The sequence below is a fragment of the Anser anser genome, assembly GCF_964211835.1.
Source record: "Anser anser genome assembly, chromosome: 6".
NCBI lineage: Eukaryota > Metazoa > Chordata > Aves > Anseriformes > Anatidae > Anser > Anser anser.
In genome coordinates, this window is record NC_139726.1 from 17389741 (window position 1) to 17411089 (window position 21349).

Consider the following 21349-nt stretch of genomic DNA (forward strand, 5'->3'; position numbering starts at 1 on the left):
TTTGTACAGAAGTAATTTTGTACCTTTGATCATTTCAGTATAGACTTTAGCAACTTTCTGATATTCCAAGATACTAAAAATTAATCCAGTCTGTCTCAGGCAACACAAGTCAGTCTAGGGTCAGAAACATACTTCCTTCCGCATCTGCCTCCCAGATTAAAGTAAGGCACATACTCAAACAATACTTTATCAAATACATAAGTTATTGTGTCCTAAATGTTGTGATTGAACCATTCTAAAAACACAGAGAAAATGCACAGAAATATGAAGAAAACTCAACTGTGAGATGTGACTTGTCAGGGTCTTCTTGTGTGAGCCCCACCAACTGCCACGTACTAGAAGTCCCACCTAGGCTTTTAATACTGGCCTCACATCATTCCCTTTGTATCATTTCCTCTTGTGACAGAAAAGAAAATTAAAATATTTCTATCAACTGTGTCCTTCTCTTCCCTCTTACCACACACAGCCCTCCTGAAGGATTAGGAAAACATTTTCAAGTGGCCTTGCCTGTAAGTAACTAATTTTTCCCATCTCAAAAACTGAAAGGCAGGCAGTGTCCATTCTTGCAGAAATGTTGCAATCATCAAGTTCTGTAGAGGAATGTAGCTAAGTAAACTGTAGCATATTGCATATCCTCCTGACACCCATCAGAAATGCTTACTCAACATGATTTTTTTTCAAAAAGTCTCAGAAGTCATAGAACTGTTGCAGAAGAGCAAAAAAGCCAAGGGCAGAAGGGAAATAGGAAAACGGAACGTGGTATCAGCTTGCATTAGACATATGCACGCTATAGATAGAAGCTAAGGGCTAGATTGCTCTGTCCTTTTACCTACATTTTGGACAGCTTACATTGCTGCTAAGTGTAAGTGGGCTGTCATTGTTATAGAGGCCATTGATAACCTCACTTTCCTACAGCAGGCTCTATATCTAAGGAGTATACCTCTGATAATTACGTAGGCAGTGAGCAACTTGGCTAAGATTAATCAGAGTTGAGGTACTAATTAAAAAAACAACTCATAAAAGTATTATGTACACCATTTTACATGTGGAAGAAATTAAACCGAGAGGTTGAACACTAGCTATTCTTCATCCCTAAAAAATATTAGAGATTTAATAGAATTTTTCAACTTTATAGAATACTAAAAGTAATGAAAATCTACGAATAAAGCCTATCAATTTAAAAGAACACAACCAAGACAGAGTTTAAAGATATTTGTGCATCATGCAACAAAATTAAAGAACCTCATATAAAATTAATGCATTTAACATACCGTGTGCCATTTAACTTTTGATTTTTCTGCTTCGAACTTGGCCACCTCTTTTCGGTCTTGAACTGACACCAGCAATTTCCATATACAAAGCAAAACAATGCCAATCAGGAGGATAGCAAGGGTGACACCCACCATTATCATCGGGATATTTGGAAGCTGTGGGCAATCTGTGAAAACAGAAATAATTATGACTGCAGATATCCAATCAGTAAGTTTTAGGCAATTAAAAACAACCAAGAGGCATTCTGTGGTTCTCATTTGCTGGGAGCTGTGCATGCATTTTCCTCCAAGCCCATATTGTTTTACTCCTACTAGCTTGCTAAAGAGTTAGCAAGCCTGAAAAATACTGCCTTGAAATGTAAAAAAATTAAAAAAGTAAAAGCTTTTTTACCATGTTGATTAGCAGCTGCTGAATACAGACCCAGATTCTGATGAGGAAAGTTAGAAAATTATTTTCCTATTTGTGTCTTTATAATTACAAAAATAGGGCTGGGTTGTATTTATGTGTATTTAATAAAGAGAAAATCTCTCAGTGGCTTACCTTTCAAATCTTGAGTGTTAGGGGTATAGTTTACAAACAAATGTGTTTCTTTAGTTTTAATTTTTAGTACAGCAATCTTTGCTGCAATCATAATTTATATAAAACCACACTACTGATATTATAATAAGAGCTGCTTTTTTGTGCAGTGAAATCACTTTCATTATCACATGTATGCTAGAGAAAACCTACACAAAGGGTTAACAAAATAAATGCCATTTATACTAACAGAGCTAAGTTACAAATTTGCATGGCTTTCCCTAAAACATAACCAACATTTAGTACTGAGACACTGGGTGTGACCAAAAAAATTTAATTTTATTGCCTGGAAGCCAAACTGCTTGGCAGCTGAAAAGTGGTGTCTGTGTTCTCTCCTGTCCCACAAGGTTAGAAGTGTTAGTGAAAAAAAATCAGTAGTGAAATAGCAGTAAATAAATAAATAAATAAATAAATAAAAAAGTTAAATGAAAGCATATAAAAAGATCTGTTGAATATTTGTTATTTATGCACGACACTCAAAACTTAATACTACTACAACATTAAACATAATTATAAAGATGCATTTCGTCATATAGCCAGTGTTTTGAATAAATAGTTCAATTTGCAAAATGTATGTCATTTCAAAGTGGATTACAGTTTTCTGATATAACACACAGGACATTTGTTATTGTCATCTTAGAATAGCACAGTACTTTAGAAAAGTTAACAAACTCTTGCAGCCGTTGGGGTGATAAGAGGTTTATGGGTATGAAACTCAGAGAGAGGTGAAGTGGCTCGTTTCAACCCACAGAGAGAGGCAGGGCTGAGGAGCAGAGTTCAGCAATGTCTGATTAATCCAGTGGATCATTCTGCCCATCTTCCATGGGAGACCAAGCACTTATTTTACTGCAGCATTAAATAAATGCTTCAGGAGGTGCTCTTTTGGCTGGGCAGAGGACAGTTACAAACACAAGGAGGTGCAGTGCTGTTCAAAAGAGCTCAGCTTCTGGCATTGCTCAAACTGATTGTCTGTCCCATCTGCGCTTTTAAACCAGATTTCACGTAGAAGAGGTAACATAACTGCTTACCTTTCTGCTTTATGCTATGAATTACTGTCCTTCCCTGTTCATCCACAGCCAGTAGAAATGTGGTTATACATTCATTTTCTCCCTGCAAAGAGCAAGGAATGGATTTATCCTCTGAAAAATCTGCAAGGGGGGAAAAAAGTCATCCATCAAATCAAGTGAAATTTAACATGCAATAACAAGAGACACTGCTGGTGTAACATTTGTCACAACCTTGTCTGTATATGGTAAAGAGTGAAAGATGAAAGCAGAAATACCCTCATAATTTCTACTAATTTTAAATACTTTTTTCCCACTCCAGGTTTTGTTTTGTCTTTTTTTTTTTTCCTTCAGATTTTTCACTTGCATTTCAGAAGAACTGATCCAGGTGTTGTCAATCTGCACTGACCATCCAGTGCACTTTGCTAATCTGCTGTAGTGTGAATTTCAATGAATTGGAAGTAATTCTAATGTGCTTAGCCACCAGCTGTCTGGGAAATGTAATAGTCCCCAATTATAGGACAAAGTAAACAGTATGTTCTCTTTGGTTTAGAGCTAGTCACATGCCTAGATTATGTTTCAAAAGTAGATACATACATATCAAACAGAAATGGAAACTGTTTAAAGACATTTATGTCTTCAGCAATAGTTACTTCAACGATCAATATGCCAAATGTTGTCATGACAGTAATATAAACAACAGTAATATAAATTAATAACAGAAAGCTGTGATTCTGGGATCTTTGTAATGTGATTCAAAGGGAAGCAGATAAAAAGTAACCTGAGATGACAGCCTGCCCCGGTTTATTTGTCTCTTCATTTAATGCAGATCTGCTGGAAAATTCAATCCTTTTTTTTTTTTTTTTTTTTTTTAAATGATTCCTAACTGGGAAACCTTTTCTGCTGAGAAAAGTTCATTCAAAAGGCAAGAGGGAGACAGGAGAAAGCTACCTGTGACAGGCAATATAAAGCAAATAGGACAATTGAAAATTGAGACTACCGGTCCAATGCCAGAAATGCTGTAATTCTGAGCCTAACCATTATATAATATTTTCACAGGGCAAAAATATCCTACCTTATAGCTTTGTGCACAAATACCTCTGTGGCTGAATGCTTATTATGTTTCCATATAACCCGTGATTAAAAGACCATTGGAAAGCTAGGTATGCTTTTCAATATATTTTTAGAAAAACTTGTTCAATTTCTATTTGCAGAGGTTAAAAAAAATATATCAAAAAAAGCCCACAACAGTAAGCTTCTGAAACATTTTTGTGAAAATGATCAATTGTAACTATAACCCTTCCATTATTTCTTATCCAGTCAAAATGTTTACTGAAATTTCACAGCAACTGTGCTAAAAATCTTCAGTCCTCAAACTTTGGCATCAAGAAGAGTAATGAAATATACAGTAGGAATCTGAGAAGAACAATGGATTTTAAAGTATCTATCGTACATGAAGAAATAAATTCTCACCTTTTTTTGATCATAAGGTTTGGTCTTATAGCAAACACTATTAGACAGTAAAGAGGGTACAAAAGTATAAACATTTGACTGCCCTTTTCTCTGCTTGTTATAAAGTGAGAATCACATCCGGTTGGATTTTAATAGAAACATATTCTTGATTTGTGGTAATCTTGTATTTAACCTGTTGCCTGTCCTTGATGTCAGAACAACACGTTATCTATCAAGGTGACAGGCAGACAAGACGTGCCAATTTATCAAGATTTGTTTTTGTTAAAAGGACTAAAACCTCCAGACTGAATGTACTGAATTAATGACACTCAATGCTAGGTCACAGTTCCAGTAATGCTATCACAAGTTTTGCAATATTTGTTGTTTCCCAACTCCTTTAAGCAAGCAGATCCAAAGAATATTAGCTTTTTCTTTAAAAAGGGTAGTTTTTAGCCCTCCTGAAAGCAGAGAAAACCTTGCAAGCATATTCCAAATATAAAACACAAACAAACAGCAGGTAAAAACTACAAATATATTAATTATTTTTAAATTATATTTAATTTAACGTCATAATTTCAGACCAAGGCATGAAGAAATGTGATTATGTGCAAGGACACAGAAATGAAGATGAAGATGCCAGTTCAGACTATTCAGAAAACAATTTATACTTAGTATTTTTATTTCTCTGATATTATTTCTAGGATGATGGATCACTAAGGGAGACTACTAACTAGAATATTTTCATTTCATAGGTGCAAAAATTCACCTAGGTAGGTAAATTTCTGTAATTTACACCTATATCATTTTCTGTGTTTTGTAGTGAAACGTAAAACCTTTCCATCTTGTGCTTGCAGCCTAATTCCATTAATTTCGATTTGATTTGACATCACTGGAGTCACACAGGAAGAAGAATTGGGTAACAGTGGCAAGACGGTATCTCAAAGTATGAAAGACTACCTGTGTCTTAACAGACAATTAGATAAAAGAATCAACAAAAATCTGTCTGGAAATTTAAATGTCATTATGCCCTTTCTTGTTTGTGTTTTACTCAACAGAATCGTTGTTTTGGGGGGCAGTTTCACTTCACTTTGAGATAGAATCACAGAGCAGCACTGATTGAGATTTTTTTTTTTTTTCAGGCTCCAGCATTCTCTTTGTTGTTGCACAGTGAATTTGTGTGGTGTCAATACTGTGGGGTGGGAAAAAACTCATTTTCTCCTAGGAAAGCGTAACTGTCCCTGCTGGCCTTGTGGCACGAGCAGCCTGGTGCTCTGTGGCCAGGGTGGTGGCATGAGTCACTTTTTAGGAATTGCGATTTCCCCTGGGTAGCAGGTAGAGCAACAGCAGCTCCTCTTAGACTCATCACGCAAAGGAGTGGTTAGCCTCTTTTTTGCATAAATATTCAAAACAGATTAAAGTAAATAGTCAAGAGGTGCCTGCCATTGAGATGAGCCCCAGCTCAGAAAATGTGAGCACATCAGCACCTCCAAAGCCGCTGTGTCATCACGTGCCCTACTCGATCTCCAGGCCCAGAGGCTTCCTGCAGCACAGCAGTGCGAGTGACCTCGCTGCAGGAAAGCAGGAAGAGAAACCCACAGAACAGATGAACTGCCACAGAGCAGGCGAAAGGCACTGCCTAGAGTCTAAAACAGGCATTCCCAGGAAACAGAAAAATGTAAAGCGTATGCTTTTTTATGGCTCCCCAGTTCTAGCCACCGTGTTGCAACATATGCATGCAAAAGAGAAAGTAAACTTTTAAAGTGCTAATATTCATTCTAGCCTAGAGATATTTCTAGTTTTCAAAATGCCATGACAAATTAAAGAAACTGAAGTTTAAAACAGAATGAAGCATTATGCTACCATGTGAAATCACATTAAAAATCTGTCAAATACTGTGTGGTGCTCTAGTTATACTACTTTCAAAATCCTTTTGTTTGGGGCATATGGTTTTTATTTTAGATATTTATTTTTTTTTTCAAGTCCCCCATCCCAGACATCTTAATGAGGCTACCTTGATGCCAAAACTAATCATTTGTACTATTACACAAGTAAATTAAGATGAAACAATTTGCATCGGCTTCTTTTTTTATTTTTATTTTTATTTTGAGGGGTTAGGACAGGAACAACTATCCAGTCTTCAATACAGCAGTTGCTATAGCTATAGCTGCTGTAAGTAAATTTTAAACCTAAAGAAGTAGCTGACATCCTTGATCGGGAAAACACAGGGCTTGAAAAAGAAGATATACAGGAACAGAACATGCTACTGTCATTCTCATATTCCTTTTTCATGTGTGTGTGTGAACAGAACCACGAGTGACTGTTCCTGTTATTGATTAGTATTCCTTATATCTGAAAGCAGAATGCCTCATATATTCCTACCTGCAAACATCTGCTATATGGTGATATCAACCTGAAAACTTTGCTAACTACATAGGTACAATAAAAGCTCTTACACGTTTTGAAACATGTCAAGACATTTTCTTATTTATAAATAAATACTGACATCTTGAAAGGCATAGTAAAATAATAATGTAATAAAAATACAACATTTGAATTAGCTTTCCATGACAGGGAAATATTTGCAACTTTCAAGCTCTATATTATCGAGTGATGTTATCAAAAACAAAAGTTGGAGCTTTGTAGAAAAGATATGTATCCATGAAATTTTTGCATGTATGCAGATGGACTTCCAACAGTTTAGCAGATTCAATCCTTATTTATGCATACAACATTCTGTGTTTCTATCCTAGTTATCACGTTTATCAGATTTAATGCTTACGTTACATTTATGATATGGGTCTAACACACCTGTGTCCTACCTCACCTAGGAATTGCTTTTTGCCATAGGATTGGGTTAGTTGCGTTTAGAATAAAGAGCCTACCTACCGTACAGGCAAGGACCTTCCTCTACAGGAGTGAAAAATGCTTCAATGCACAATTCCATTTAGTTATGTTTCTTACTGAGGGTAATATTTCATTCAAGGTCAATTCCTATTTCAGGAACTCTCATTGATGGAGCGCAACTTTGAATTACTGTGGTCAACTGAAAGATGTGCTTAGCCTTTAGGATACCAGAAATGTCTCAATAAAACCTGACAAGCAGCAGAACGTCTTTGCCATAGGTTAAAGGACTGTGTCTAGTTGCCAAATGTAATCAACCATCTGCATAAGGATTGGAGTCGGGTTTTGAATTTGATTGGCAAAAGAAGCCCCACTGGAACTGACAGTACAGGCATGACAACCTCAGGGGCTTTCATCAGCAACTGATTTTCAGTGACTGGTATTTATTAAATTCTGTCCTTTCTTACATAAACTGCTTATAAAGTAGGCATGATCCAGTGAGTTAATTGGAGGGGTAATATCAGCCCTGATCTACATTTCCTACTTACGCAGAATGACCATAGATAGAGAGTGATTGCCTTATGGGCCCTAATATAATTCCACAGCAGAAAAACAAGGCTACTTTCAAAGATAAAATTACCAAAAGTGGAAGCTATCACTAATCACACATACACAAAAGAGAGACTGAGTATACAAACCCTCTGCAGTGCTGACAGTTGCATCAACTGATTTGCATTTTTCACTGCATTCTCCCTGCGACTTGTCATCAGAAGCCAAATGACATTCCACACAGCTCCTGCAGAAAACAATTCAGCAGCTCATCAATCTCTGTCTGTCACACAGCACCAATATAAAAGCAAGTATGTATGCATCTGCATTTTAAAAAGAGGCTAAACAAAAGGTCTTGTGCTATGGATACAGTAGTTCTCAGAAATATGATAGGGATTGCCACAAAAAAAAAAAAAAAAAAAAACCCTACCTGAATAAAGGTATTGTGGATAAGCTCCCTCTTGTCCTCCTTCTCTCCCAGCTTATTAGCTATCAGACAGAACCCCAGGCAACATTATTCATGTGGGGCTATCAAAGACATGGGGTTACTCAGACATAACATTCATTTTCATGAATAAATATTCTGAAGTAAGCTTACACTAAATACCAGCCAAAGGAATGCCTATCAGATGAAGAATATTTGAAATCAACTTCAGAGAGATCAAGCTGGGGCACCTGTTCTAAGTCTTCCTTTGTTGAAAGTCGATTCAATAATGTATTAAAACACATTTCAGGCATCTCAACAGATGTCTCTCGAATGTGTTTACTTGTCTCAGGAATTATTTAGATGCTAATTATACTAATGCAATTTATTGTAAAAGAATTTCAAATTATTTACTTTATTTAATGGTGCAACGACTAAAATATTATTAAAACCACAGAGTTTAAACCAATTCCTTTAAAAGTCTCTAAAAATCTTCCCAGAAATTCAATGAGGATTTTAATAAACACAGAGTTCATTCATGAAAAAAATAAAATAAAATAAAATAAACAGAAGTCATATAAGAAAATCTTGATGAAAAAGGTATCTTGCTGATTCTTCATGATTAGCTTCAGCCAGATTCAGGAGCTGAGACTTTAAGAACTACCCTGAAGAACTGATAGCTTAAAGAAAAGAAAAGAGAGTAACAGCAACAAAATGACCCAAGAACACCTGGCCATCTCCTGTTGCACTGAGTTACATATATCCATGAGAATATGCTGAGGCTACTGAGATTATCTTCACTGGATGGAGATGACCTTAACACTCACTCACTCTGGAGATGATGAATAGTAAAAGCGAGTGGGTAATGGGATAGCCCCTATCTCACAGGGGCAAATTCAGTGTTGTTGGTGTTTTTGTCATATTTGCCATGTTTCTCATACTACCACTCTCTTTTTCTCAGCTGCTGAACCATTCATCTCAGTCCCCTCTGACCTGGCCTTCTAGTGCTCTCGGTTATGCTACCCAGGTACGTCAAGTGCCACTCTTCTGGCTGCCCCTGCCCTGCGTCTCAGCAAGGGAAGTGACTGCAACGGAGACAAAAGATCTAACACTGCATAGCATATGCATGTTTAAATAGGCTAGTGTAATGCCCATCATGTAACTTTATACTCTTATTCTCCGCCAAATTGGGCAGAGCAAAGCAGCAGCATTGTACTTCATGTTTAGAGCAGCTGCATGCAGAAGTTTCTATAAACTGAGGCCTGTGCGCGTGAGCTTTGAACAAACTGTTTGGCTTGCTTTTATAGGTCAAATTCAGCACTAACACAAATGATAATTACAATGCATGCCATAGAGAAGATTCTCATCTCAGATATAGTGTAGACTGGAAAGACAGGCGTGAAAATAGTGGTGGAGAGCTGGTGTGGAGGAGGAATGGGCCTCAACTCCGAGTAAGTAGATGCGACTTAGTGATCAAACAATAACGCAGCTTACTCTGACTCAGTACTCAGCAGGCAAAAAGTGTCATTAGTAACACATTCTGTGCAGCCTATTTCAACCTCTACCTTAAATTTCCACTAAAGTTCACTCATTTTAGGCTGATTTTAGCCCTGGAATAGCTCACCAAATGCAAGTACAAACGTGTGTATTTAGAGTGGTCAACTTTAAGTCACATTTTTTCATTCCTTTTCTTATCATGCACCACAGCCTACACCATGCATCGCAGAAGAAAAGCTACATAAATTTTGTATGCTCAGTAAACAGAAGACACTTCACTATTTACAATCAATTTATCATCAACTTATACATGACATACAGCTACCCACTGATTTTATCCCCAGACTATGACCTAGTTTTATCATGGTTGGGCCTCTGTAATTCAACCAAGATTAACTGAATTTGGACTGTAAATTTGCTCATGTGTAAAGTGTGAGCAGACAGCATGACCTTATTAGTTCATACATATGAGAACTGTAATGCAAATTCCAAACTTTTCTGAGTTTCTTCCCTGTGAGTCCTCATTTTTGCTATAGTTGCTATGCTGGAATGGTTTCATTCTGTATTTTGGACTGCAAGGAGATTCATCTGTATTTGTCTGATGTTATCAGATAAAGCCACCATTCTGATTATTAGTATAGCCAGAGATGGCAGTGAAAGTATGTTTTACTTGTGCTGCATGAAGGTGATTAAATTGTTTCCCTTAACTTTTTTTTTTTTTATATACAAGATAAACTGATAATAAATGGTTGATGTATGATTTATGACTACCTCTCTCTAAGGGGAAAGAAGTTCTTGGGTTCTGGCCTGTAAATCCAATTTATGGTTGTGGCAGTAAGCACATTGCTGAGGCAGTATAGGAAATAGCTCGATGATACCAAAATCAGAGACACAAACCCAGCACATTACCGTCTAGAGCTGCAAGGGTCACCACACAGAGGGCATTTTTCACATGTTTGGCCTGAAGCCCCTGGATGTGTGCAAGCACACACCCCACAGATGCATTCGCCTCTCCCACTGCACAGTGTCCCATCCTCAGAAATGCAGGAGCCAGTGTCAGTTGTGCAATTACAATATTCACCAGTCCATCCACTGTGGCACACGCATTCCCCACAGTCACAGTCACCATTGCCTGGGAAAACATATATTATACTTCAGAACAGTCTCTCAGTATGAATCGGAATGATGACCTTTAAAATAATTCTCCTTAATAACAGATATTTTCACCACTCCAACTCTTCTCACTCTTAAACCTCTTTCTTCCTCCTCTAGCATTTTTAGTTTTAAGCCAGAGGATCTTTTCTTTTTTTTTTTTTTTTAAGCTTTGGCCATAAGCCAGTGCAACTCTGTTCTCTTCATTGGAGTCTTCCACATAGATACTTATCTCCCAACAGCGCTCAACTTAATGGGTAAATCTTCTTTCATTTATAGCAGCATAAATCCAGGCTGTCTATTCAACACAATCTCGTTGCTTGTTCCTGCCAGTTTAACACTATTCCTATTGTTTCAGTAGAATCACTTCTGACTGATAATGGTATAGCCCAGGAAAAAGATATGAATACAAATCCTCAAATTCTGGTTGTATCATACTCACATAACCAAGAATAGTTGAAGTCATTTAGATTACTTGGTTGCAATTACAATAAAAAAATTAAAAAAATCAGAATTAGCCCCAAAATGGTTAAGATGGCTATACTTTAATAATTATGTCAGGGTGAAATTGTACACTGCTTAATATCAACATATGTCAATAAACTTAAATTTCTTCTGAGCTACAACTGTTTGCAACCATTAGAAGTCTGACCCGGTGTGATGGAAGCTGGTATGGTCCAAGAAAGCTATGACAATTTATACTAGCTATGGAGTAGCTAAGTGTCTCATTTTAAAATTGAAAATAGGGTAAAAAAATATTTATTGTTTCAAATCTAAAGATCATTCAGAAATACTACATTATAGCACTTTATACAGAACTGATTATAATTGAATATATAATGAATAGAGATTCACAAGCTCATAAGTAAGAGTGGGACAGTAGTGCTCTAAACCACAGACACTAGAAATAGCTCAAAGGGAACATACCTCCACACTGAAGTCCTCTGTGTCTCACACATGAGAAGTCATCGCATTCACAGTGAGGCCCATACACTTTTCCATACATTGATGGGTGGCAAATGCACTGCCCACAATAGCAGTTACCTCTCCCACTGCAGGAGCTCTGCTCCACAGAGCCCTTGCAAGAACCTGTGCTGAGGGAGTTCTCATCACACTCGCAGTGTGGACCCATGTACCCAGGGTTGCAGATGCACACTCCACACTCAAAATAGCCTTTCCCCTTGCTACACTTTGAGCTGTTCATCTTAGCATCGGCCTGACAGTTACAGCTGCATTGGGGTTGGATTTCAATTTCCAGTGTATCACTGAGACCCACAGGTTTTATCACAATGTGCCTTCTATTTTTTTCACAAGCTGATAGACTTATGTTCACGTTGAAAGAGACCTGGAAGAGAAAATGGTGTCTGATCAGACCTGCAGCATACCTAGGTCTGCAGGATATTCTGGAGATACATGAATAACACAGAACGAGAGTGTCTTAGATACTGCCTGTTTTTTGTAACTTGCTTGGAGGAAGTTTATTTTATAAATTAAAAAAAAAAAAAGTGTTCTAAATTCTCAGGAATTAGTATCTTTTAAGAATCTGTTCCTTACTTACCGTGTCTCCCACTTTCACATGAGAGCACTTCCTCTGATGTGGAAAAAAGGTCCCATTGTTACAGATTGCAGTGAAAGAGAGATTGAGTCCTTCTGTGTCTCCAAAGACCTCCAGCTCTACTTCAGACCTCAGCTCCTTAAAGGAAAAGGAGTGTGATGAATGAAGTGATAACATTGCCAAATGCTGCTAATGTTCCACATCTGTGTAACATGGCTTGTAACTTATCCCAACCTACATGGGAGTAAATTCATGGTTTTGGCGCTTTATTTACATACTTCTTTATTGCAAGAAAAATGGAGAGCAACCGAAACAAAGAAAGTGCCGACAGAGCTGGCTTTCAGTTAAAAGCAATGGTGGTATCAGTTTAATATCCGGTATCATGGTGCTTATTTCCTGCTCTTGTAGAAGAACAAATTCAATGTTTTATTAAATCATCTTTCATTACTAAGTGCTCTGTTGACTGATGCAGGCTTTTCTTTAGCTCTGGTCTTACCGAGGAATGGATTTGTGTTTCTGATTGCTTTGCTAGCGCTGAGCTTTTCTTGATTAGCCAGCCTATGCCAATATTGGTCCCTGTTTATCTCTGCTATTAGAATCAAACCTTACAATCTCCCTTCCAGCAGGGCAGGCTCCAAGCTCAGTTTTGCCTTAATGCAGGGCCTCCATGACTTCACCCAATGTTTCCAGAGCAAGAGCCAGAGTCTATCTCCACGATTAGCTCACACAGCCGGGCGGCTCACTCAGTTCCTTTCTTCTCCCGATGGAAATTCTTGCTTCATGAGCTGTTGGTGCTGTTTCAAGATGTATTCAACAACGCTCTCATTTCTTAAATCAATTTGTTAAATCAAACTTTCATTTCTTAAGTGAAAAAGGCTCTTCATTTTACTTCCTGAATGCTCTCATACCCAGTTGTTTTTTTTAATATTTAACTCTTTAAAGTATTTTTATAGCAACTTTGGTTATACAACTTAGCCTTAACCAAAGCCTAGAGCAGACCATGGGGAAATTCCCTATGACTTCATCAGACTGTCGATCCAGTAAATGGAAATTTTTCAAAAGCACCTAAGCAATTACAGAGCAAAACACTTGGCTTTCTGCTCTTGCAAGTTTAATTGCCTTACAAAATACCCACTGTACTTCAATCAGAGAGTGAGGATCTTGCTGACCTTACCTCAGTGAGTCACTCTAGTAAAGGCATCAGGATGATTCACTGGAGTAAAGGTCTGGTGGGGTGAAAACAATGACACTACCCAAAACTAAAAGTAGAGTAGTTACAGACCTGCATAGAAAACAACTCCCTGTCCTTTCCAAACATCCTAGATTCTCTGGAAGTTCGTCTTAGAGTCATGGCTGGATTTTTGGTTTGTTTGTTTTTATTTTTAAATTCCTTTTTATTTGGAAAACCTTGTCAGTAAACCATAGCACTTTAATAAAGGATAGCAACACCTGTCATACAAGACCTACTCACATAACACCCAATACTCTTTCCAGCATGCATCCACAGCAGTAAAACTGTGCACTGGGCATCAGGTTATTCATGTTGTGTGGATGTGTCCAATTTTCCCCTCACATTTGTCTTGGAGTACGGTGCTTATGTTGCTATTGAAACAATGCAGAGATTCTTAGAAAATGATTTGTTTGCAATAGCTGGACTCTCAAAAAATGACCAAATATGGCGAGCCTCAAGATAAAACTGTGAAAGTTGGTATGCGTTAACATTATAGGATGTATCACCAAATAGTCCCTCTTCTGTCAGCTGCAAAACTATGAAGTTCAAATAGAGCGCAGCTAGGAGAGAAAATTCAATGCTGCTGAACACAAATTCGTAATACATTGAATTGTGTTGTTTGTACCGGGTCAATATGAACATGCTTCCCTTAGCTGTTGTGAGACGTCCAAACACACACCTTAATCCACTGAAAATGAATGCATGAACTGTGATAAACTCCGCTTTCTTAGATCTATATCTGTGGAGACTTCTAATGGTGGTTTAAATCTCCTAAGCTGCCTGGCCACTGCCTAGGGACAAATAGCAAGCAGTTTAGTGAGCTTTGAGCCATTCACAAAGAAATATTTGCAGTTCAAAAATTTTTCTGAATTAATCAATAGAGAAAGCAGTGTTTCAAACTTGTTCCCTTGTGTTACCTGTCCTGTTTTAACATATTACTCCTTTGTGTTATTATCCTGTAAGTTAAAAGGGAGCAAAGCAGTGGGGGGAATGAGGGAGCAGGGTGATTGTGGAATGAAATTTTTCTAAAATTTTAAAATCCTGGAATAACTTCAATCAAAAGGCCTGGTATGTGCCACAATGCAAGATAGACTATGATTCTGCAATACAAAGCTATACAGAATTTAATGTCTGGCAGGCAGAAATACGCTTTCAAAAGAAAATGAATCATACTTGGAAAGAACACGAGAACTCCTTGTAACAAATATTTTGACAGCTCAGACTTTCTTAACTTGCTTACTTCCTCTCTGAAGCTTTTAGATAGCAACACATGGTAAATGATATTAACAAACCTTGTGCTTGTACAGCAAAGGCTCTAAAGCACTTTAAAACTGTTAAAAGATTTAGCCTAACACTACTCTTCTGGGGCAAATAGTTATTTATTCCTTTTTTGCAGTTAAAGGAACAGAAACACAGGGAATCAAATTACACTTCTAGGAGTATCATAAAAGGTCTGTGACAAAATTGGAATTAGATTTTCTGTTCCACATGTAATTTTTAACCATAGGTCTACCCTCATTTCCCGTTTCCCACTCCAAAAATTCAGATGTCTTCACTTATGTCAAATAAAGTGTTTTTCAGTGTTTCCTGCCTGGAAAACTTTCAATCATGAAGCAATAATGTTGTTAACCTTTAAGGTTAAGTGCAATAAAATGGGCTCTGGGAATTTTTGAAAGTGTGACTTGTTGCTACTTGTACAGTTTGTACACTTTGAAACCTATATGGGACTTCAAGAACCTATGAGCAACTCTGGTGGATGGTCCAGTACCTGCTCTAGGACAGGATGAGCTACGACCTGAAGGTAAGAGCACAGCTCCTGCAGCTGCCTTCCTGCCATGACTGGAGAGGACCAAGCATCAAGCTCATAACCTCCTCCAGACCCTGCCCACAGCTTGGCTAAACTTGGGAGAGAGCAACTGAACTCCTTTTTGCTGCAGGAGGTGTTGGAGACAGAAAATATCATTAGGTTCAAACAGGGAAGTAGAAAAAAAAACATAGCATACATGAGCAGACGCTAAGGGAAAGAGGCAAGATAGATATCTATCTTGCCTCATATCTATATCTATATATAGATATATATCTTCCCAGCTTCTAGCAAGACAGAAGAGACCATAAAAATACAATTAGAGGAAGCACTGTTCTGCACTTAACACAACGTTACAACAAAGTCTCTAGGACACAACACTGGGACAATTATTTACATTTTTCCATTACTCACTGGCCAAAAAAAAAAAAAAAAAAGTATTTCAGCTATTAAATGTAGTAACCTCTGTCTATAAGTTAGAGTATCACCCTGAAGAAATCCTGATAGGAGGCAGATGTGACTAATGACAGGTTAGACTCCGGAAGTGAAATTCTGGTGCTACTAGATGTTTAGAGGTAACTTTACTTGTGCAAAAGTTTCCCCTCATACTTGTTACAATTAATAGACTTCCAAGATCAACTTTAAAGTTCTTCACTTATCTAATTTTACACGTGATAGAGAGTCTTCTGGTATTTTATATTTCATTTTAAAATCATAACCAAGCAATTTTACTGCTCTTAAAAAACTTAAAAGAATTTGGTTTGCTTTGCTTTTCTGTCATCAGTACCAAAATAATTTGGGGGCATAATAATGATGGTCTTATGCTGCAGATCAGAGGAGGAACATCAGACAGAAAAACAAACAAACAAACAATTTTTTTTAAAGAAAGGAAAAAAAGAAAAGAAAACAACAGGGAAAGAAACAAAATGTTTCTTGCAATGAGTTATTTTTCATTACAGCTAACTGTTAGAGCAGGTTTTTAATGAAAAGGAGGGTGAGAGTGAAGAGAGAGATCTGTGGCATATCATCATACAAGTAAATGTATATATCTGTGTAAAAACCTGTAAAACTGTCTAAAAAATATTCCTCTGAAAGAAGAGAGCCAGGCAGCCAGGATGCATTATACAAATGCAACTCTGAAGAGCAGCCCTATGTTTATGTTCCTGTCATCTTTACAGTCTTTCTTGGTATTATCTAAACAAACAAACACATTCAAGTCTTCTCTTGTCTCCTATGTTCTGCTTTTTAAAAACCTCAGAACAGCCTCACAGGGGCAGCATCAAATTGCTAACGCAGAAAACAGCACTGATCACACACTAGTGCTTTCTTCTCCCACATATTCCTGCAGAACTATTGGATCTACACTCCAGTGACAGTTACTGATAGGAAGAGAACTGTGTCACTGCAGAAGTATTGAACTGGAAGACCTGAATTCCTATATTAAAGAAGGCTTTAGAGTAAGCATGAAATAGAGGACTATGAGAAAGGCAAGACAGAAGACATACTAATGTGAGTTTAGCATTCCAGCACAAGTAAGGAGTGACAGAAATTTATGGGAATTCTGTTTGGAAAACCATGAACTATATGGATATAGTTCTAAGTAACAGAACACTCAACCTTAAGTGAATGTGGTATCACTGGTTAATGGAGATTCAACGTACTTTGGAAATAAACCTAACTAAGCATGCAGAATCCAGAATAAACCTATAAAAAAAGCTTTTCAGCAAAGCACTGCTACAATACTGCCTATGCCATGGTACCTGCTACCACCTCTCAGTCACTCTCCGTAGTGCACTGCATAGCAAAAGCAAGTGCTAGTTACAGATCGTGTCCCATTTTCTTTGCCTGGTGACAGTTTGATAGCTAACAGTTATCAGAAGTTAATAGTGAATTGCATGACTGGTGTCTTACTGTTGTGGCTCTAAATCCCGATTTTTAACAACAATTAATAAATGGTAATTTTGACTTTCTAATCTACAGAGTGAACGTTGCCAAAGCATTCACTCTGTAGATTAGAAAGTCAAAATTTAATTTGGTTAACTAAGCATTTCAATAGAGTGTAACGAGTTAAAGTTTTACAAGTAAAACTACTGTTTCTATGCTCACTTAGTCCTCAGGGTGAACAAAATCTTCACAGGAAATCTTTACAAAATCTTTACAGGAAAGGTCAACAACTAAGCACAAAAAATTATGTTCTTATAATCAGCGCAGAAAAAAAAATCAAAAAAAAAAAATCAAAGACGCTTGTATTTACCAAATTGCAATCTGACTGTGAAAATACAGACATGCAGGAAGAAAACACATTATAAACACCTTACCTGATATGCAGCAATTATCAACTGAAGAATATTTCCAGAATCCTTCTGCAGTCGTCCAACAGTAGCTCCAGGAATAAGCTTCGCATAGTTCTGAAAACATGAAAAAATGAAAAAAATTAAACATAAATAAAGACTAGATGATAAGGTAGGTGACAAGGAGCTATCATCTGAAAAAGAATGAAATACTTTGGAGGCAACTGAAATAAATAATAGTCACATTTTCAAGGACTCTTGCTGACTCAATAACACACTTGCAATATTAGTAAAAATCCTATTGATAAGTGCTAGTTTCACTGACAATTAGTGGGACAGGAACTGCTAAGTGTGCTTGGAAGTTTGATGCTGTAGTATTTTCTAGCTAAATTTTTTAAGATTTAGAATGAAAAATTCTAAATTTTCAATTCTCAACTGTTGATAGAATGGTTCTTTCAACCATTGTGATTTTCTTTAAAAACAAAAACAAAAAATAAACAAAAAAAGAGATTCAGCTGCTCAACTGTTGCTGTAACATTTGAGTCTTGAACCCTACATTCAATGACAGCAGTCACTTTTTTTTGTCCTTGCAAGCAACTGAGAATCTTGGAATCTTGTTAGTGAACACACAAAAGTTAAGAAGTTTCAACTAAGGGTTACAAGAACTTCAAACAAAGGCCCTTAAAAAACTGCTGCTGGTTTCTGATTGCTGTAACACCCCACACATTTTCCAGTGATCAGGGGCTATGACTTTATGTTGATATTTATGTTGTATGTTGACTTTATGTTAATAATATAGTGCCAATTTAAGAATTTATTTCAGTGGTAAGTTTTCTTTCTCTTTTTTTTTTCATTAAATAGTATTGTGACACTAAAATGACATCTAGCAGATAGACTTTAAATATGCTTGATTAAAATTTATCTTGCCTGATTGTTAACTACGTGAATTTCACTTGTTTGTACCTATGCCTTTTGAGAATAGTAGATGGTCATAGTTAAAAGCACACATTGTAGCATTCGTTTTCATCTGTAATTTATCATAATATCAATGCTGTTAATTTAAAAAATTCCAGATAACTATTAATAAACATGGATAATTTGATACTCTTATATCGCCCTATACTTCAATCTCCAAAAGCACTGTGATTACTTTATACATTATGTATGGAATACTTATCATTCGTTAGATTTCTCAAGTGCTATTGTAAATCAGTGGGATTAACTACATTTTATGTTACAGCTGGTGACTTTGCATTCCTGCCTCCTCTTGTGAGTAGTGCTCTCTCAAGTATTCTGAGAATACTGAAAGTCTCCATTTTGTAAATGTGGACCTTCCAAGAGCCAATTATAAAAAAAGACAATAGACTTGGAATTTAAAGTCTAGCATCCTTTAATCTGTGGCATGCAAACCAAACAGCGGGGATATCCCGTTCTGAAGACTTCATCTCCTCTTTGAAGAAAAACTCACTGCATGCTAATACAAAGATGATGGTGCATTCCCAGTCTAAGTGTGAACCTCCAGCTCATTGGTTAAACCCTACTTTTTAGCACAATTTCTAATAACCATTAACAGGATGAGACATACTGATGCTTTTGGAGTGCTACCACCACAAAACTATCCAGAGGATGCCATTGAATTTAGTCTTCAAGCAAATATTCATCAAAAGATGACCTGCCTTTTTCTAGAGATTCTCTCATTCATGTTAATGCAATTTGAGAATTATACGTTTTAGTTCAGTAGGGCTATGTTTAACTTTTAGCAGTGTAAATGACAGAAGGATTTTCAGCATAAAGTGTCATACCAAATTTATTAAAAAAAAAATAAATTTGAAATTCTGAATAAGTTTGGAGACTAATATTTTTAATTCAATTTTCAGCACTGAAATACAATCTGAAATAAGTCAATTTTCAAGCTGTATTCTTCTGTGATATAAAAACAAATATTTTTTCAAAAAAGAGTAATTTCTGCTTTTTTAAGCAGTGCTCTTTGTTAGGATTAAAGAGATAACCTTTTCGCTCAACTAGTTTGAATAATTTTTAAAGAATTCTGCTTGAAAACAAATAATATCAATAATAATAATTACTTGATGAAACCTTGAAGACTAGTGTTTTCTTTTGTACCAAAATAGGATTTACAGTTCATCAAAATATCACTGTAATTGCAATATTCACAGACACTTTCTAAGTGAATAGTTTTAAAAAAATAAGTATATTCCTTGCTTCTTTGGTAAGACTCAGTTGAAACTAATGATATGAAACCTTAGATGTGAATATATTTTAAAGGAATATACATTTTGTTTTTAAAATCTTTTCTCATAAATAAAATCTCAAATGATCAGGGCTCAGCATAAGGACCTTCCTCCACTCTCTTGCATTTAATTTTGAGTGGCTTTACAAATGTTTCCACATGACTGCTTTTAAAGTTCTTGTGATCAGGCAAATCACGACAAACTTGACAGGGAGAGCATCAGACCTAAAACTTCCCCCTCTTTTAAGGGAAGTAGCTGTATGTCGTATGGGAGGATCAAAACTAAAACCAGCTGTATTACAGGGATATATATTTTGTGCTCATGCAATCCATAATATTTTTGTGTTAGGTAATATGTACACATTTAAGTGTATAAACTGAAAATTCAGTTGAAGAGGATTGAGAATATTAAATGACCAAATTATTTTGGGCTAAACTGTTGGAGATTACACAGGGCTAGAAATATAAAATATATATTTGCCAGTCTGAACACTGCACTTAAGACTACTGGAATCTATCAAGTCTATTTAAAAAGATGCTTTCTAAGTCCTCACAGTCGTTTTAATGCACATTTGTCCCCAATAACTGAATTATAAATAAGAGCAGTCAATTTTGGGTCTGATATAATTAGATGCTGAGTTCAAGTAGATTTTAGATAAAGTATCTGGGGAGAAGTTTTCTACCTCAAACGATAATTAAGCTTGGGAGGGTTTTTTTAATACGGGAGAATATGGGAAACTGCAGAATCTCCATCACTGAGGCTTCAAAAAAACCAAACCAAAACAACAAAAAAAAACAAAACAGAGGGGTTTAATGGTGACACCCAAGTGCCAGTTTAGTCTCCTCTCCCAGCTCTTCCAGGCCATATGAACACCGGCCTTAACACAAGAATAAATCTTATTGCCTTGCTTTATTCTTTTTGCACTCTTAAACACAGATGACTGCATGTTTACATTTATAAATTTGAATCATGCAGATGAAAACATGACACTAGAGTCCCGTTTGCATGTCCTACATACACCCTTGAAAGTATGCTTTTTTTAAAAAAAAAAAATGACACTGCGAGACTCGATTTTTGTATTTGCTTTGTCAGATTTTTTACATCTACAGAATAGAAAGCAGAGCATACCAACTACAGAAATCCAATTAAGTGACAGAAAGCAGTACTGAAAAGATGAAAGTAGCAGATAGAATATATTCAATGGGATTCCTATATGCCCTACAAGATAGGAGATAGCTAGTAGCTTTTTTCTTTTCTAAGAAAGTAACAAGAACAAAAATTTCTACAGTTGCTTTAACAATGACTTGCATTTTTTTTTTGTAAGGTATAAATCTTTGTTTAGTGTTCCCAGTGAACAAAGGGTGCCACTTGATAACAGATACTGGAATAACACTGACAGAGGGATACTGAAATATAAACCCCCTGATAAGAACACTGTTGGCCAACTCTGAG

The 21349-nt window shown here is 36.5% G+C and overlaps 1 protein-coding gene across 12 annotated transcripts in view; it reads right to left on the reverse strand.

Annotated features, from left to right (window-relative positions):
- ITGB6 (integrin subunit beta 6) overlaps positions 1-21349 on the reverse strand; it is a 56927-nt gene that overhangs the window by 4250 nt on the left and 31328 nt on the right. For 11 of the 12 annotated variants that reach the window (XM_083840804.1, XM_083840806.1, XM_083840807.1 and 8 more), the window contains 7 exons: positions 17676-17765; positions 12326-12460; positions 11695-12112; positions 10525-10747; positions 7844-7941; positions 2877-2996; positions 1272-1438 (listed from right to left, as the gene is read on the reverse strand). In XM_083840804.1, coding sequence (XP_083696930.1) covers positions 1272-1438; positions 2877-2996; positions 7844-7941; positions 10525-10747; positions 11695-12112; positions 12326-12460; positions 17676-17765 — 1251 coding nt within the window. Of the gene's footprint in view, positions 1-1271; positions 1439-2876; positions 2997-7843; positions 7942-10524; positions 10748-11694; positions 12113-12325; positions 12461-17675; positions 17766-21349 lie in introns of those variants that run through there. The other variant, XR_014585734.1, reaches the window with a different exon arrangement.